The 20,061-nt window shown below is 39.8% G+C and overlaps 1 protein-coding gene across 1 annotated transcript; it reads left to right on the top strand.

The window, feature by feature from the left end:
* The first annotated feature begins 28 nt into the window (after positions 1-28).
* Positions 29-20,052, top strand: enpep (glutamyl aminopeptidase). Its single transcript, XM_084380731.1, has 20 exons — positions 29-724; positions 2,115-2,256; positions 2,697-2,828; positions 2,959-3,079; positions 5,760-5,914; positions 8,347-8,460; positions 8,573-8,707; positions 8,852-8,917; positions 9,029-9,094; positions 9,805-9,965; positions 10,675-10,757; positions 11,009-11,145; positions 12,079-12,134; positions 12,217-12,364; positions 13,475-13,548; positions 13,773-13,877; positions 14,661-14,834; positions 17,111-17,251; positions 18,120-18,201; positions 18,582-20,052. The coding sequence occupies exons 1-20, from the start codon at positions 87-89 to the stop codon at positions 18,726-18,728; spliced, it is 2,877 nt and encodes a 958-aa protein (XP_084236857.1). The 5' UTR covers positions 29-86; the 3' UTR covers positions 18,729-20,052.
* Positions 20,053-20,061: the final 9 nt, after the last annotated feature.

Raw genomic sequence — 20,061 nt, 5'->3', positions numbered from 1 at the left:
TGCAGCTTTGACTTCAGGTCAGCTTTAGAGCAGTTTCCCGTCAGAAAGTTGTGTTTAGTCCGGTGAGGTTTATGTGTTTCTAAGTCATGGTTGAAAGCATGGACTTTGAGAAACAACAGAAGCGTTACTGCATCCGCACTAAGCATGTAGTCATCATCTGTGTGGTGGTAGTGGTGTGTTCTGTGGCGGTGGGTCTCGGGGTGGGCCTCTCCAGGTCAGACGCTACCACCACCACCACCACTCCCACATCAGCCCCGACAGCAGAGCCTACCCAGCCCCCTGCGCCTGGCAGGGCCCCCTGCGAGCCTTCCATTGACTCCAGTGGGGACTGGAAGAATTTCCGTCTACCAGACTATGTGAAACCAGTCCACTATAACCTGCACCTGGAGCCGGACATGGACAAAGACACCTATGTTGGGACCGTGGATGTCCACGTGGAAGTCAGCAAACCTACTCACCACTTGTGGCTTCACATTAGGGAGACGTTTGTCAGCGCTATGCCCAGGCTGAAGATGCTGAACAGCCAGGGGGGCGAGAAGGAGGTGCCAGTGAAGAGCTGTTTTGAATACAATACTCATCAGTATGTAGTGGTGGAGGCCACAGAACAACTGCCTGTCACAGGCCCAGGAGAGGTGTACGTGCTCAGTCTGGACTTCCAGGGCTGGCTCAACGGCTCTGTGGTGGGATTCTACAGGGTCATCTACACCGAGAATGAGGCCACCAAGTAAGTTCTGATTTGATTCAGTCATAAACACACACACACACTTACACACACACACACACACACACACACACACACACACACACAATACTTGTTTACTGAAAATCAAATAGGAAAGAAATGATCATGCAGACAGAACAGAGCTTCAGTCTTGTAAGGAAATGCTTATTTTGCACTAATTGTTACTCACATTATTCAGCATTTGTAAGCAGCAAGGGAATCATAACACACTATAATGTAGTAGTAAGCTGATTATATGCACTATTTGTTCATTATTGTATTTATTAAAACACAAGCAGTACATAAACAGATAATGAACAATAAATTAACATAATAATAATATAATATATTTTCACGGTTTTGAACACATATCAACAGTTCGAGTCCCACCTGTAAATAAATTGTACACGTATAAAAACTGTTTAATACTGTAAGTAATGAATTGTTGGTGTGTGTAATCTACTATCTGTATGTGTGATTACTATGTTACACTATCTCAACAATATTCAATCAGTGTTCAGTCTAACTGTAAAATTCTAATTTAGTCAAATAACAAAACATTGTTACTTCTGTTAAATTTAATCTAGGCTCAGTTTTCTGGAGTTAATACTAAGTTAAGTTAAAAAATATAGTATATAAGGTTTCTTCTCCTGCCGGTGCTCTTGACTGTGACACTTGTTCAATGCTGTCATTGGTCCCAAGGCGCTGTTTGTGGCTGCCCGCTGCTCTTTAGGGAGGGTTAACTGCATATGCTGTACTGAGTATGATGTACCGTATGTGAGAATAAAGAATCTTCTCCTTTTAGTTGAAGTGATATGCCATCGAATCTATCTTTAGAGAAACTAACACTCTTCTGCTGTAGGTAGCTGCAAAAGGTTTGTAGTTTGCTCCTTCGTGGAGAGCAGCTGGGCTCAGCTTGGATACATATAGTTACAATGGATTCCAGAGATGACACATGTTTAGACTGCATAATCCACGTCATTCCCACATTATCCAAACAGTTGTGTCATTGGCTTAATACACGACCTCATTCAAAATACAGATTTTGGACAGAGTATCATTCTAAAGTTTAGGTCTGCTCATGGTCCGTACTGTAATAGTACACACAACCCTGGTTGTATCTCTTTGGTCCACAGGGTTTGGTACCAAAGAACAAAATGATGCTTGATTTTCAGAAGTAGGTAGAATTCCCGAGGGGATCATTTTCAGGGGAAGTAGGCCTGTCTGATGCAGAATACCTGGTGTGGTCCCTGTCAGGGATGACAAACTTGCATCTCAAACTATTTTATGTTGTTGTAGAGTATAACTCAAACTATACAAACTATAGTGACAGATGTATAGTACCATGTCTCAAACACTTTCTGCAAAAATCTCTTCTTTATTTCATTCGCAGAAAGATTGCTGCCACTGATCATGAGCCAACAGATGCTCGTAAGTCCTTTCCCTGCTTTGATGAACCCAATAAGAAGGCCACCTACAACATCTCCATTACTCATGATGATAACTATGGAGCTCTGTCTAACATGCCACAAGAGGTAGGTGTCAATCATTTTAAATACATAGATGCTGTTTCATTTCAAAGTGCTAAACAGCCAAGAAAGTATCCACTCAATCTGTTAAAATTACATTAAAGGTTGGATATCTTGGGCATGCTCACAAAAAGAGAAAAAAGCAGGGGTGAAAAAGGGGGTCCCTGCTTGGCCTGAAAATGTTGAATTCAATTAGCCCCACTCATAACGACTAATAATTACAGATTCATCGTATGTACAGAACCACTTTGCCAAAGTTCTCAAACTTTCCCATGGTTGAGGCAAAAAGCAAAGAAAGAGGAAGCCAGGCTTGGAGTGAACACTGTGAATACTAATAGCAGAGGAATTCATCTTGTGTCTCTGTTTTTGGGCCAGGGGATCCACCCAGCTCCATAGTCTAAGAGACATCCACATTAACCCATTAGCCTTTCCCTCTGCCTCTACAGAGCACCCAACAACTGCCTGGCAATAAAAAGAAGACCTCCTTTGCGCAGTCTGTTCCAATGAGTACCTATTTGGTATGTTTTGCTGTGCACCAGTTTCACTATGTTGAAAAAATTTCCGCCAAAGGAATTCCGGTGAGTTTACCATTATGTGTCACTATCAATGCCCTCTCTTTACAAGTATTGATGAAAAGATTTGATATTAACTTATACTATTAGTCAGACATGTACCCTATACATCCACACTGTGTGTTTTGCTTCACAGTTGAGAATCTACGCTCAGCCAAGTCAGATAGGAACTGCAGAATACGCTGCCAACACAACCAAGGTCATCTTTGACTACTTTGAGGAATATTTCAACATGTCATACTCCATCTCAAAACTTGGTATGTTTAGACAAACTCTGATATAACCATGATGTACTCTTATCACTCCTCATCAAGCAGGAAACCGACTGCTTTTTTAACCAAAGCCTGTTATTTACATTCTACTATACTGTTATATACTATGTTAGGCATTTCTGATTTACAATACTTAAACTTTTCCCGATGTTCCACTATTACAGTGAGGCACATACTATTAGGGTCATAGTGTTTTCCAAATAAGCAAAACTGATCTAAAAGTCCCCACCATAGGATCCTAGAGGCTGCAGTTTATTCCGTTGGTAGGATTTCCCAAGTTAACATTTGTCTTTCTGTTATTTGATGATACTTCCCCCGGAAAAAAAACCAAACACAACAAACTATTGTCCACCCTCCTCCAACACACAGGATTTCACACTATGCCTCTAGCTACTATAGCCAAAGCAACCAGAGGTGGTCAGAACAGCACCTCAGAACTGCTCTGACTAGTGACTAGATAGAAGATATGAAGCAAAAAAGGAGTAAAGTTAAAGGTGAGCCCACTGAAAACAGGTGGCTTATCATTAGTCTTTTGTTTACTGAAAGCAACAGCAACTGTAAGTAAGTACTGTACATAGGAGCACAATGCAGTTGGGACAACTAAAGATGCTGGAAACAGGTTGTACAATGCTCACTGTTGTACTTAAACGTGCTACACAGAGCTTTTAACTGGTTATGAAACAGACTCACATTGTAATATTGAGCCTCCATATGACCTACATAAACAAGACCATCAGCGACAAGATTTCTATACAGTTATTATAGTTACTCTTAATGCCTGTTACCTGGTTGGAATACAACTTATCCAGGTTTGATGAGTCATGAAATTAACACTATTTGTGCTGAGGATGAATTGAGGAGTCTCACAGCCTGAGAACCCAGACAGAGAAATTGTTGCGGCCCAGAAGACGTTCATCTAGGGGTTAACCCCCACATAATGCGTGGATTGATCTGGCCTAGACTCGGGCCGTCCTGGGGTCCGTTTCACAAAGCAGGTTCAACAAACTCTGAGTCTAACCTTGAACTCTGAGTTGATCTACTCTGAGATAGAAAACTCTGAGTTTTCGGTTCCAGAACAGCTGATTTGAGTTAGTTTGATCAACTCGGAGTAGTTTCACCTGGAGTTAAGCGCGTGCGCCACAAGTATAAAAAGACAGCATCAATGGAGCCTCGATTCGATGAGTCACCATGGCAACAGGGAAGAGGAGGGCTACGTTTTTCACCCCACTGGGCGTTTCAGGGCGAGGCACACTTTTCTGACCGCTCTGCATACAGTTGCCTTGCTCAAGTGCTCTGCATCTCCGACGTTGTATAAAAAAACTCCCTATTCAAAAAAAAAAAAAGAAAACACGCAGCGCAACACACAATATCTGCTGGGATGTGAGAGCATGACTTCTGTTGGTAATGTTGGAAATGTAAGGGCGGATTAGGTTGTGTATGTAAATGATGGACTGTGACGTGTAATTAATTCTTGCGCAGTAATGCTGCACCTTCATCCACGGGATCATTATCAAAAGGACATGCCATGGTAGTGAAAATAGTCGCCACCTAATATAACTTCTAATGTCGCCTACTGACTGATTTTTGCAATGATTTTCTCAAAAAACAGACGGCAGAACTATATTACGCCAAAACTCGCCTGCTGACTGAATGAATGAGGAAATCAAATACCGTGTGTGTCTGAAAGAGGGCGGAGACAGAGAGAAACTCAAGGTTTGTTGAGAAAAACCTGGTCCCGACCAGGTTAGGTTCATAGAGCATGTTACCATGGTAACTGACCGAGAGCTTAAGTTACCTCTCTCTGTGAAACAGGCTAGAGTTACCCCTCCTTCTCTGGTTTGAGTTACCTCCCTTTGTGAAACGGAAAACTCAGAGTTTCCCTCATTTCAGGGTTAACAGACTCAGAGTTTTCACTAAACCTGCTTTGTGAAACGGACCCCAGGTTTATATAGTTTGCTCTTGGCTGACATCTGGCCATGCTTTGGCCTGCTTGTGGCTCAGATCAGCAAACAGGAGAAGACTGCCCGAGTGCCATCAGGCCATGCGGTATATGGGCTAGATGAGCAAAATAAGTGGCTCCATAGTCTGGTGGTACAGCTCCAAAAATGGTAAATGTTCCTTGTAGCAGCTGAAAGAACTGAACACTCACAAAAAATAATCTTGAATGAACTTAAAGTAAATCAGTTATCTGAGCCATTACCCAATCCAGCGGAAGAAATCTGCCCAGGTAAGCATTATGGAGATAACTTATGGTGGGATATCTGCAAATAAGAAACTCACTGCAGTCTCTTATAAGCACTCATAGGTTGCACCTCATCAACAGACAGGAAATAAACATGCCTTTATGTCATCAGTAAACTTCATGTTAATCCACACAGTCAGTAGATTTTCATCTTCCTTGTATACAAGGGGGAAACGCTCTAATGGTGGTGCTCCAGGAAAGATCAGATAGTTGTTTAAAACCAGTTTTTAAATAATTCAATGAGGAGTTTCTTTGGGAATGAAGGATGCCTAATCCAACTTTGATGGCAATGTTGTCAGTAGTTGTCGTTGACAGTCTAACTGTCTCACAAGAATTAATAAGGCAATAATACAATAAAACATGATAAGTGTGGAGAAGTGACAGGTGCTGACTTCAGTGGGCTCATGTGTGGTTTTGATCCAGATAAGATAGCCATTCCTGACTTTGGTACTGGTGCCATGGAGAACTGGGGCCTCATTACCTACCGGGAGACCAACCTGCTGTATGATGAGAACCAGTCGTCCTCCTACAACAAGCAGCGGGTGGCCAGTGTTATTGCCCATGAGCTGGTTCATCAGGTAACACTATCTGCTTATTATTTTCTGAAATGCAGGATTTTGTTCACTTTGCTGTGTTGCATATATACGAATCAGCAAAAACATTAAAACCACTGAACAAGTGTACCCCCCCAAGGCTCAGCATTAGCTGATGGCAGTGGCCCCCCTAGCCAGCCACAAAAAACGTTCAGGAATGGCTCAAGGAACATGACAAAGAGCTCAAAGTGCCAACTGTCAGTGGTTTTAATGTTTTGGCTAATCAGTGTATCTGGAACTGGAGTTCAGTGGTGGAAATAAATGTCCTGAATTTCCTCATGGACTTAACTTTTGTTAAGTATGTGTGCTTGAGTTAATCCTTTTCCTCCACCTTTATACTTCTACATCACTGAATTTCAGAGCCAGATAAAGCCACTCTATTAGAGTAGCATCAAGGTAATGTCACTCTTTAGAGGCACCAAATCCAACATTATAATGCAGGGCCAGAGTATAAAGGCTCAGAAATTAAACTTTAAATTGGGGAATTTAGTCTACTAGCAAAGGGGTTTCAATTGGAACTTTTAATCAATTCTTCCAAAATGAATCCAGACATACCTGATGGTGATGACAAATATCAAGACATGTATTTGAATATTAGAGATATGTGGAAGGTATGCCATCTTTCAAAATAAGCTTCTTCAATAGAGTCCAAAAGTCTGTTACCACTGGTCAAAATTCTTCTATTTCACATTTGTCTCAAATGTTATACTATTTTTTACAAGAGATAATATCAGCTTAACAATTGACTGAAGTTGAATCTTTGACAAATGAACATGAACTTCAGAATAACATTGTATTTGGTTTGTCCTCATTTTGCTTTAATCACTTCATCCAGTTGAGCTGCACAGACTCCACACGTTATTGTAAAACCTGCTGACTCATGTTATGTCTGACAGTGTCCACAAAGCTTCTTGTGATGTCACAGACTGATGGTCTTTTTCAGTCTTCAAGTGCCCCATAAATGTTCAATTTTTCACTCAAAAGTTCATATTATATTGTTAAACTCATGATGTAATTTGTACTGAACAAAAAAGTCATACATTCAAAACAACTTTAAAATAGAAGTGCTTTGACTTCTCACCAATAATTCAGGACTGATAGAGTTCACTTACATCATTTAATTTATATCCACAAACTGCTGAAAAGTTGTGACAATGTGATGGAGGAGTGGTAAAATCACATCATAGAAAGACATATGATCATCAGTATTGTGTATAGAAATTTAATCATGCTGCTCAGATTAACAGATTGCCCTACTATTTGAACCAGTGGCACAGACAAACAGTTAAGTTGAAGGAACACCAGCCTGGTGAGCAACCCGATAGCGATTGTAACTGTGCTGAGCAGTTTAATATCACTAGTGGTAGTGGAGAAGAAGAATTAAAAGAAATAGTATATTCCCCCACCAGTTCCTTTAGATGTCTCAGTGTATACAGTTAAATGCCTTTTACCATGAAAACATAAAATAGGTGTGGATGTAGTAATATTTGAAGAGACCTAAATGATGTGCATTGATCACTAAATCTCCTCCACTGCCAAGATACAATTAAAAAGCTTTTATCTACTTGTCACATGGACAAGATTGAAAATGAAATGTCATTTGAGTTCAGAATTGTAAATGTTTAAAATCCTTTATGGGCTATTGTTAAGCTTTTTATGATACACAATCCAGAGTCTTTTCTTTCCATGATATCAGATGGTTGACTGTAATGGGAGATAAGAGGCTTTGAGGGAGTCAATAAAGATTTATGAACTTTGCAGAATAAGGAATCAGCAGTGGTTTATTTTGAATATGATGATCACAAATAGTCCTTTGGTTGGTGGTTTTTATGGGGCCTTCTTCTCACATGTATGGAACAATAAACCTTAGACCTTTACAATACTGAGAAAACGCTGTGTACACACATAAGGTGGATTACTGCTGTTTATTACAGCTGCTGCTAAACTGCTGTTTATTACAGCTTTGTCCTCTCTGGTTTGTGGTAGTTCGATTGATTTCAGCTCAGTCAAATTAATTTCATCCATCCAGAACACGGCAAGAGATATAGCTTGTGTGATTTTATGCAATTTTTTTTCCTACTTTCTCTTTCCTGGCGCAAACACTGTTTTTATCACTTCTACTCAGCTGTTTAAGTATGATTGAGTTGGCATCAATAGAGCACAACATGTCCTGCATGTAGCTGTCCGGAGACCTTCAATGTGTGCAAAACAGCAGAAATTAGAAATAAAGGCCTCTCTCTAATGCACAGTGAGCCTATATCAAATAAAGGCTTGATTCTCTCTGCCGCCAAAAGGGGAGTCAAAAGGGGCCCATATCTTATTTTTACCCCAGGGAACAGGTTAAGCAGTCCCTGCAGATTCTGTGTGTAATTTCCTTTATTGGGATCCTCAGAACTCATGTCATTTCTGTTTTTCAGTGGTTTGGGAACATCGTGACTATGGATTGGTGGGATGATCTCTGGCTCAATGAGGGCTTTGCCAGTTTCTTTGAGTACATCGGTGTGGAGAAGGCTGAACCAGACTGGGGCATGGTGAGTTCTCCTATGAAGATGCAACTAGCTATTAGTCCCATTGACAGTAGACCAGTCATTTTGAGATCTTCAGTAATCTGAAACCTGCCATTTGTCCTCCTGTGGTATACAGAGAGACATCATGATCATTAGTGATGTGCTTCCTGTCATGGTGGATGACGCCCTCCTCTCCTCTCACCCAATAATTGTGAATGTCTCGAGCCCAGCAGAAATCACGTCTGTGTTTGATACCATCTCATACAGCAAGGTACAATTACTGGAACACCTCACACAGTAAAGGTTCAATCTAAGAGTCAGAAAAATACTTTACGCATAGCATTACCAACACGGTAATGACAATTTACCAAGCAACAAAATATTTTTGTTTTGACAATAATCCACCTGTATCCAGGGAGCTTCTATTCTCAGGATGCTGGAGGACTGGATGGGTAAAGACAACTTCAGAGATGGCTGTCGAGTAAGTGAAAGACCGTTGCAGCTTCATGACTAATATTTACCAATGGATGTAATTTTTTGATGAAGTTTTCCAGCAGCTCACATTTTCTTTTTCTTTTTCTTCTTTCACCAGAAATATTTGAAAGACTTCGAGTTCAAGAATGCTAAAACAGCCAACTTCTGGGCATCTCTCGCTGAAGTATGTTCTAACTTTATCAGTTTTATACATACTTTTTGTACAAGGGCAGAGTACTACCCAGTTATTAAAAGTTCAATAACTTGGGCAAGAATGCTTTACTTTCTGAGGAGAGAAGATGGATATCAATCACATGTCTGTGTGTTAAGTACAGAGCTAGTTTCAGGATGTGGTTAGCCAAGCTAAGCATTAAGACCAGGAGCAGGAGAAAAACTGCTAGCCTGGCTCAAAGTTAAAAAATAACCATTAAAGCTCACTGATTAACATGTTGTATCCTCTTTACAGACACAGAGATAGAACTGGAGCGGACTCTTGAAAAACAGTGTGTCCATCTGCTCATTACTTCCTTTTACTGTGTCTGTACCCAGGGGCCAGCTGTCTCATAACCTGCCAATGCCTGGAAGCTGCATACAGTCACTACACAGCTCTAGCACATACCACCATAAACTACAAATTGTCATTTTACATCTCTGGAATGATGAAGTGTGTTAATTAGTGAACTTCAGAGCTGTTGGTAGTTCGATTTTTTAACTTTGGACAGACACAGGCTAACTCCTCTGCTTCCAGTCTTTATGCTAAGCTAGGCTAACCACATCCTGATTCCTAATCATCTCACTCTCAGAAAGAAACAAATGAGAAATGTTGAAATAATGTTTTAAGCTTTGACTGTGAACATCTCTGAAGAATAGCCAATATCTCCTCTCTGGTCTCAGGTGAGTAGGTTGCCGGTTGCAGAGGTAATGGATACATGGACCAAACAGATGGGTTATCCTGTGCTAGACTTGTCTGTCTCAGAGACTAATGCCAAGCTGAATCAGAAGCGTTTCCTCTTGGATCCTAATGCAGATGTCAACCAGCCTCCTACACCTCTCGGGTCAGTGATACAAAGATGATAAAAAGTACAATCCTGAGAGCTGTTTAAACTGGATAAAGATGGCAACATCCTATTGTATTGTATTATATCATTACCCATCAAACAATACAAAAGGAACAAAACTCTGATTTGGCTGTGTTTCTATTACATAAACATATTTTTATGCACGTATCAAAATGGATCCATTTAAGCTACACTAATCAATATTTTTATATTCATAATGGGTCAACTGACAATATGTATTTTTTATTTGATTTGATTTTATCTTTATTTAACCAGGCAATACAGAGCAATTTTAAAGGCAAAGAGTCCTGAGGAGGAAGGAGAGTGGGGGCTAAAAAGAAAATATATAAAAAACATTATTTTTGCTTTACAGTCCCCAACTTAACTGTTTTTATAGACCATGTTTCCAGCAGCAACGATACACTACCTGCTCAGCACCAAACAGTTTGGAGACAAAGTTAGAGATGACCTGGTGAAAACAGTGGACCAGATATTTTTCTCTGGAGCTGGTGGAGACCAAAGCAGAGCTGAAAGGGAGGATGATTATTGCAGCTTTAAGGAATCAATTAAAATGTATTTTTTAAAAGAAGACCAAAAGATTTTTTTTAATATATATATATATATATATATATATATATATATATATATATATATATATGTTTTGTGTCGTAGTGCATTAATGACCATGAATGTGTCTCTGTTCCAGGTACCAGTGGACCATTCCAATCAAATGGCACTCTGTGAAAAGCGACAAGAATATGTTGACGATGTTTGACAAGAACAGTGCAGGTAGCATGCTCAGCCTAAGTATTTTCATGTGATCAGCACCAAGCTTTTAAGCTAGCCAATGACATACAGTATGTCAAATGTTTTCTCATGATGAAGATGAGTAAATAGATGACAGCTTTCAGATAAATTGGAAAGAGACAATATAATTGTATTTACAGATATGGACTCAGATGGTCCAGACTGTCCAGCTTAAATGTCAGTTTGCACTCACTTTCACACTAAGGCTGTCACAATGACTGTATTGTTTTCAGAGCATGTCATCAGTGACTACTCACCCTCAGTGGACGGGCTGCTGAAGGTTAACAATGATCACATTGGATTCTACAGAGTCAACCATGACAGCAACATGTGGATCACCATCAGTAACCAGCTTCAAGACAACCACACGGTAAAGTTGTACATAAGTACACACATGTGTTCATATGTTAAACTGATCTGAAGTTTTCTGAGAGAAAAGTTGCAATTATGAAACAAAAATAATTTTGAGATGAAGTCACAACATTACTGCTGAAATCTGAATCGTTGAAGAGGAAATTGCTAAAACGTACACATTGAAACACGTGTGGCAAAGAAAAGACTTGAACCACAAAGTGCGACACTGAGATGGTCAGAGACATAAACGTTCTTAGAAGTATTAATCAAAAGCCAGGCAATCAATCAACCAGGAGATCAATCAGAGAAGCCAAACTTAAGAGACAGGCGAAGAATCACTGAATCAGGAAACAGGCAAAGGATCGAGCTGGCAAGATCCACAGCTGGAATCAAGGAAGGATGGAAGGACAGATGCAGACTAGACAAATGGCAGAGTAGTAGTAAATATGTGAAATGTCAGAGGGGGTCAGTGCACTGCAGGAGGGAAGCTGGAGGGCAGATACTGTGAACAATGAACAGAATGAATGTCATCATCTGGCTGGAGTTGCTCTCAGAATGCAGAACCAAAATGGACTCTTCATGACACATAATTGTTTGTTATTTTTTGTTTGCTATGTTCTGTCATTTTATGGGTAGGGTTACCAAAACCCTAATCCTCAAAGAACCGCCCTTACAGGCTGTTCAGACCCGGTATCAACATGGTTCCCGAGTGATCAGTTCACAAGTTTATCTTCATATTAAGCAAGAAGTAAGATCTCATCACAAGTGGTCACTAGAGGTGCGCGTAAAGATGCTTGTTAATGTCAAGTGTGAGTTGACAAACTAAGAGCTGTCCACTCAGGACAGCTGGTAATACCAGGTGTGAATCACCTCGTATTGTTATATTAATCTTCCATTTGAAGATAAGTCTTCTATAATCTTCTTCTTCTTCTTCTTCTTTCTTAAACAGGAGTTTGATGCAGCTGATCGAACAAGCTACATTGATGATGTTTTCGCGCTTGCAAGGTAAGATTTCACCTCAAATGGGAACATTTATGTCGCCAATCATATGCAGAGATTGTAAATACTTTTTCATTTCCCTGTTCAGGGCTGATATTATAGATTATGGCAATGCCTTCAACCTGACCAAGTACCTGGCAGATGAAACTGACTACATAGTCTGGGAACGTGTGGACTCCTCTATCAGCTATGTTCGGGACATGCTCATGGGCAAGGAAATCTACCCGAAGTTTCAGGTAAGTAAGAGGCCTGCTGATTCTTCTTCCATGTGTAGAGCTATCAAATTTCAATCTTAAAAACTTCACCTTAGTTTATTGAGTTTATCTGCAGCCCGAACTTTAAACTAACCACAAAATCAAAACAAATGTAACAATTCAACATAACTCATAAATCAGGTCAATGGTATAATGATGTGGTTGGTGTGCAAAAGTGTCAGTGAATTACATGTTTTGATTTAAGCAGCTTTAAGAGAAAACATCTGTCTTAAACATTTTATGTAATAGTTACAGTTAATACAGGTGAGTTTCTCAAGCATTTCTGGAGGTCTGATTAAGATGTTTACATCCAAACTAGAATGGCACAGTACAGCTTCAATCATGCCTAATCTTATATCAAACTCAATAGCCCTGCATCGCTCTAGGATTTAAACCACCCATAACTGTTTAACCAGAGTTTAAGCTCAGCAGGTCTGTAACAGAAAACCACTATGAGAACAAACAATATGGATGGACTTACTGTCCTCATTCTGTTGTGGAAGAATATTCTTTTTAGAATTTGAGTCAAATTACAGCCTGCTCAGATATCAGCCACCTAAATACACCGGTTTTTTATAAATCAAGATGCATTATTCAAGATGCATTGTTCCCTGAGAAATTAACCAACATCTCAAAACGTCCTATCTCACAACATTACAGAAAGTGAGGAAATATTCCTGGATCAGTCTCTTTATCTGGATCAACACCAAAAATTAATGGAGTCTATTCTGGGCCGAGACACATCCTCCATCCAGGTTTAGTGGAAATCTGTTCAGTAATTTTAGTGTTATCCTGCTGACAAACCAACCAGCCAACAAACAAGGGGTTAAGGGTGAAAACACAACCTCATGGAGATACGGAGATACAGAGCCAACTTAAAAGAAAAATGTTCCTAGAAACATATGGCTACTTTTTTCTTCATTTACCAAAACTTATGGGGGTCCTTGTCATGTGTTGAAAAACTTGAATTCACCCTGTTATAAGACGCTGTACCATCAATCATGTAGAAAGAGACAGACTGGGTAGGTAAGGGTTTGTAAAGTTCCCTGGTGATATTAAGAACCATGTTTTTGATTTTTTTTTTCTCTCTAGAAACTGTTTGGTGACCATGTTCATTCAATCGCAACAAAACTTGGATGGATTGATGAAGGGACACAGACAGAGAGGTACGGCAGGAACAGTGTACAGTTAGACTCACGTCCATTAGACACCTCAGATCCTTCCTTGGTCTCCTTTACATTCTACAGTCAGTAAAGCTGATAACACTAACAATATTATTGCTGTTGGACTAAATGTGTGCTCTTTCATGCTAACCCATGCACTCATTTACCACCAATGTAAAATGGTTGGTTGGAGATCCTGTCATGTGACTATTGGATGTGTCTGGCAGGTTACTGAGGGAGACTGTGCTTGGCATTGCTTGTCAGATGGGAAGTCAGGAGACTCTGAATGAAGCCTCTCGCATCTTTGACCAGTGGATTAATGGAGAACTCAGGTATCAATCCTGTGGATTATTTGTGGTCAATTTTCCTTACAGCCAGTCAATGAATTATTATAAAAGTAACAAACGCTAATGTCAGTGTATTTTCATCATCCATGTGTATAATCAGCAGAGTAGACATCAGGATATAGAGGAATTGGGCAACCACAGTGTGTTCTGCCATCTAGTGTCAGCCCCGTAATTGTGGAGTGGTGACTCAGTGACAGCAGCATGGCTACTTGTATTAAAGATAGTAAACAGTGGCCCCCAGTTACTGATGCCGGTACCTCATGTGGATGGCCACAGCTATTTACCTACTACCTAGTTTGCATAGTCAAGAACTGCATATAATAATTTTACATCAAAGACCAGTTACATTAAAGGTGCATTATGTAGTATTGAAGAATAAATATTAATCAGAAGGGAAATATCCTCAGTGCCTGAACAAGCTGAATAATCAAGCTGACCTTAAAGGACAACACAACTTCATACTACTACATACTTTGTTTATACGTGGCAGACCCTGCCACCTTTCTAGCTTCAAACAGTGTTCTGCGACCTTATTTTCCTCTGAGAACAGCTTGTTTATTAAGTTAGTAAATATTTCTGAGTTTGTATTATCACCTCATTAATATTGTAAATATTAAAATTCTGAGTTTGAATTACTTCTCCAAAACTACAAAGTGCCCCTTTAATGAAAAGTCTAAAAATACAAATTCACATAGCTATTGTTTTAGAATATGTTTTTTTCATTTCTGGTAACCTGCTCTCAAAATGTCTCGGCTTGTGGACCTGCAGCAGTGTAGCAGTGAACCTGAGGCTGCTGGTCTATCGCTACGGCATGAGGAACTCAGGGACGGAAGAAAAGTGGAACACAATGTTCCAGAGGTACAAAACTACGTCTTTGGCTCAAGAGAAGGACAAGCTGCTGTACGGACTGGCATCTGTGAAGAACGTGACGCTCCTCTACAAGTAATTAACACACAACTTCTTAACAGAATGATTGGTATGATAGACAAACAGAGACTGTTAAGATAGACGGGTAGGTACAGGTGGCTCAAAAGCAAAATCACATGGCAACAAAAGAACTTGAAGTGTATGGGCTGTCGTCCTCCAAAGGTGTCGGCGTGTAGTATGTTGATAAAGAAATTCTGCGGAGGCAGGCTGGGTGGAAGATAGAGCAATCTTTATTGAAACAGATCTCAAGCCAGCGTACGAACCAGAGTGTGGCCACTCCCTGGTATTCTCTAATCTCGGCAAAGTGATGCCCAAAATGCTTTGCCCTCTGCTCTATCAGAACTCCTCTCAGTCTTAGGCGATCAACCAAATTCACCCCCCGTTCTTTGGTGTGCGGGTCCTTTTTAGAGTCTGTTCGCTCATACCCACCTATTTCCTCTAATTGTTCACATTTGGGGAACTGAGGGTCCCTCTATCCTGTTGAGAAGGAATGGGTCTGCATAACACCTCTGTAGAATATTTCTCAAGGGAATATGTTTGTGTGACCTTATTGATGTTATCTAAAGTTGACCTGCTAGTTTCTCTATACTTAGATGGAAATGTATACATTAAATCAAACCTGAACCTCTGAACTGGTCAGTTCTCAGTGTGGACCTCTTCCTTTGGCTACTCTCTGACGCACACTACAGGGCTAATGAGTTATTATCCAAGACATAAGACCTTTACGTCATCACCTTCCCACATATACTTTAAGGGAAGCATCTGGTCCTGTCCCATCCTGTCCTGTCACTCAGAGCTCAGGAGGTATAAGAAACACACAGACACTACAAACTCCAAAACTGGTAGAAGTTTATAGTCTTTTTCTAAACAATTCATTGACCACTGCAGTGAACAGGCATCAACCAGGTCACCTCTCACAGGTGGATATCACCAGTTAATTCATCAGCAGGATTTGTGATACCTGATCAATGAAGTTTGATGACATCATGAAGTAGTGTGGGAGCACGTCTGCATTGCTGATGGAAATGATTATTCATGCTCCTTCATGAGTAAGCAATAAGAACAATAGATGACAATAGTAGCTAGCTAGTCCACCATCCTCCTCATTCCTCACTCTCTGACATATCTGGTGTTACCTGTGTTTCCCCACAAGTTACAACAACTAAAGGGGGTAAAGGAGATATGATGCTGTCCAAATAAAATGCAACATAACCTTGAATAGAATTACAGATTTCTCTAGTTTGAACTTTGTAGGAAACATCTGGGGTGATGTCAGTACAAGTCCTCAACAAAATGTCTAACAAAGGTCTAGGTTTTAGACATTTATAATGCAGAAATGTCACATATTATTGACCTTGACTTGTGTTGCAAAGAATAAAATCAAACTTTCGTGTTTACTCACAAGTCCAGGAGTGAGGGAAACGCTGAATGAGGGTTTATTTGAAGATATAGATCAGAACATCACTGCAGATGATTGTTATATGGAGTTATATCTTAAGCTCCATTTGGCTGGGAGGTGGGTATTAGCATTCACCTTCGAGTCATGTTTGTGTCCACCTGATGAACGTTCACTTTACTTTTAGCCATAAAACAACCACAAAAATGACTTTACTGTCTGGTTGGTTGAACAGTAACATGTACACCACAGCACCATGTGATACTGAATCCCTTGATAAAGATCAAGGTTGTTCGGGTGATAAAGTGACAACTGTTTAAACATAAACCACATGAGTAAGTCATTTATATTTACAGTGCATCTTTGTTATGTCTTCAGAAAAGTTTATCTAACCTGGATGTTTGATTCCAACACGTGATTATTTAATGTTTAGTGGTGTGGTGTTGAAAACATTGAGCCTCATGGACTTTCAAACCTGCTGCCTGGCAGACACTTTGCTTTTGTAATCAGACACTCATATATTGGAAAGAACAGTTATTAGCTATATATTCCACAGTTAGACAAGAAAATAAGTGCAATGTAACAGAGAGAGAAGACACTGATTTCATTTCATTTTTTCATTCATAAAAATATAGAATTTTGGATGTTTGTTCTTGGGAACACATTTATGATGTTTCAAATGTATGTATTAAACTTTTAGTTTTTAATGTTTTATTAGAAATATATAGAATTTGATTTAAACAAATGGGGTGTGACAACAACATTTCAGTTAGTGTTGTAACACCTGTTTTTGTTTCAATCTTATAATATGACAGGACTTTGCATCACCTAGTGCAGCTTTAAAGTCATTCTGAAGAGTACATCTGCAGAGAATAACCTTTAATCTGTGCTACAGACTCCTGGAGGCTGCAAAAGATGAGAGTGTGGTGAGGAGTCAGGATCTGTTCACTGTGGTGCGCTACGTGTCCTACAACCCAGAGGGGCAGAGCATGGCTTGGGACTGGACCACACTCAACTGGGACTACCTTGTCAACAGGTGAGTAAAACAATGAAAATGAATGAATGAAAATGAATATTCATGCTCCTTCATGAGTAAGCAATAAGAACAATAGATAACAATAGTAGCTAGCTAGTCCACCATCCTCCTTCCTCACTCTCTGACATATCTGGTGTTACCTGTGTTTCCCCACAAGTTACAGCAACTAAAGGAAATGTCACATATTATTGACTTTGACTTGTGTTGCAAAGAATACAATCAAACTTTCTTGTGTACTCACAAGTCCAGGAGTGATGGAAACGCTGAATGAGGGTTTATTTGAAGATATAGATCAGAACATCACTGCAGAAGATTGTTATATGAAGTTATATCTTAAGCTCCATTTGGCTGGGAGGTGGGTATTAGCATTCACCTTCGAGTCATGTTTGTGTCCACCTGATGAAGGTAAGTCTAACATTCACTTTGCTTTTAGCCATAAAACAACCACAAAAATGACTTTACTGTCTGGTCGGTTGAACAGTAACATGTACACCACAGCACCATGTGATACTGAATCCCTTGATAAAGATCAAGGTTGTTCAGGTGATAAAGTGACAACTCTGTGAAAACATAAACCACACAAGGAAGTCATTGTTGATAAGGAAGAACAAAAGGCAGAGCAGAGTGTCTTATGAACTGTGTTATGTAAAGTTGTCACCTTACACACACACACACGACATTTCAAAAGCCAAAACATGTTCAAGTATAAAGACATGCCTTCAGTTTGTGGAAATCAAGAATGCTTCTTCTGACATGATGTGTTGAAGCCTTTTCATTGTTTCACCTACAGTCTAATGCCCCGTCAAAAACATGTGTTTTGTTCTATTTTGTTGTAATATATAATACAATGAGTTTATTCTCTAAACAGGTACACCATCAATGACAGGAACCTTGGTCGCCTTCCGGGCCAAATCACCACTACCTACAACACAGAGCTCCAGCTATGGAAGGTTAGCACTGGCCCTACTCGGGATGTCATTTTTAAAACACACAGGATTCTTTTTAGTTTATTAGTCTTAGCATGTTTGGTTTCAGCAAGTTTTCCTGTATTTAGAGATTTAGCTAGAAGTTTTGTTTTTTGCCATATTTCCAAGAAGATGATGTTTGGATCAAATTAGGAGGTATGAGAAGTTTAAATGGACACACTGTTAAACCTTGTCACCATTAGAGTCATGATGTCTCACAATGTTTTGGATGGAGCATTACTTAATGATGGCTGAAAAGGAAATAAAATGTCTGATTTTGTGATACTGTTTGAGTCAAAGTTGGCAGAGATTCCCAATTTGTGTTCAGGCTTCTGGTAACAAATTTCTCCATGCTGGTTTTGTAGATGGAACATTTCTTCAGTCAAACACCAAATGCTGGAGCTGGGGAGATGCCCCGGCAGCAGGCTCTGGAGAGAGTGAGGAACAACATCGAATGGATCAGGAGGAATGAGAACGAGATCAGCGCGTGGCTGGAGAACAACGTCGCCTAAAACAGCAGCACTTCTGCAAAACACTGCAGGGATACAGACACACTGTATATATGTTTTCATTACCAGTTCTTCAACATATTTTTGTGAATTTTTAACTTATGAAAGAAATCTGAATTATTTTGTTTTCATCAAGTCACAAATGCAAATATTAGGGATGTAATGATACCAAAAAACTCATGGTACAATATCATCACGATTTATAGTCCACGGTACGATATTTATCACAATATTAAAAACAAGAAAAGAAAAGATGACCTGAACAATGTCCTTTAATAATAAATGTGATGTGTACAGCAATCATTATTTGTGTGTGTGCATGTGTGAAAAGTAGCTATTGGACTTTGTACAAATGCAAAACAATACAATTGTATATAATTGTTTTGTCTGGACTTTCGCAGCTGCGGTGTCTCTGGGCTTGCTAGGTGAAGCAGACAGGACAAGTGGCGGAGCAGCAACAGGACAGCCTAGTGGACAGCCAGCCTGCTTGCTCCACCTAAAGAGCCTAGAGACACTCTTGCAGCGAAAAAGCGGCTCTGGAGAATGAGTGAAGAGGTCGGTATGTTACTACAGATGATTACCGGAGCTTGTGTGTAAGACAACAGTTTGAGTCAAGCGTTGAGAATGAAACTAACGAAGCCAACCAATCAGAGGCGGATTAGGGCAGGTCTTGTGAGAATTCTGTCTTCTTGAGCAGTTTGACTGCGGCATCTGCTGTTCAAACAGGACAACACAATGACAAGGACAGATAGCAGAATGCATTCATACTGATTTCCCTTGTTAGATCCTCATGAGCAAAATAGCCACATGATAGGCTGGTAGATATCATCACAGTCCCATAATGCTATTGCCACATTTTTTTATCACAATACCTTGAACTTGGGTATTTTGTTACATCCCTAAAAAATATTGCATTAAATTAAATCAAAATGACTGGTAGAAACTGGCTTTTATTATGTGCACTTGTGGCACAGTGAGACTTCAACTCAGCAGCACAGAGTGCAGCCATGGTTGTCTGACCCACCTTTATCATGACCCATTCTCCCTAATCTCACCTTGTTTCCTTACATGCTCTTGTTGTGCAGCACACAAAAATAAATACACACATGTTTATTTGTAAGCAATGATATAAGTGTAGTGTTTGTTGGAGATGAATGAACACATTTTTAATAAAAAGACATTGTGTGCATCAGTACCTTTACTTATGTAATTTGGACCCTGGCAGCAGCAAGGCTTTCAGCAGCAATATTTATTTGGTATACTTTCCTTTTCTTACTTTGCACTATTTGTTTCTACTGACCTGAAGAGAAAGCCATTCACAATTTCATTGTACATG

This window comes from Pagrus pagrus (genome assembly GCF_965226575.1).
Source record: "Pagrus pagrus genome assembly, chromosome: 18".
Taxonomy (NCBI): domain Eukaryota; kingdom Metazoa; phylum Chordata; class Actinopteri; order Spariformes; family Sparidae; genus Pagrus; species Pagrus pagrus.
Note: the sequence above shows the minus strand (reverse complement) of the source record. Positions and strands in the feature narration are given on the sequence as shown.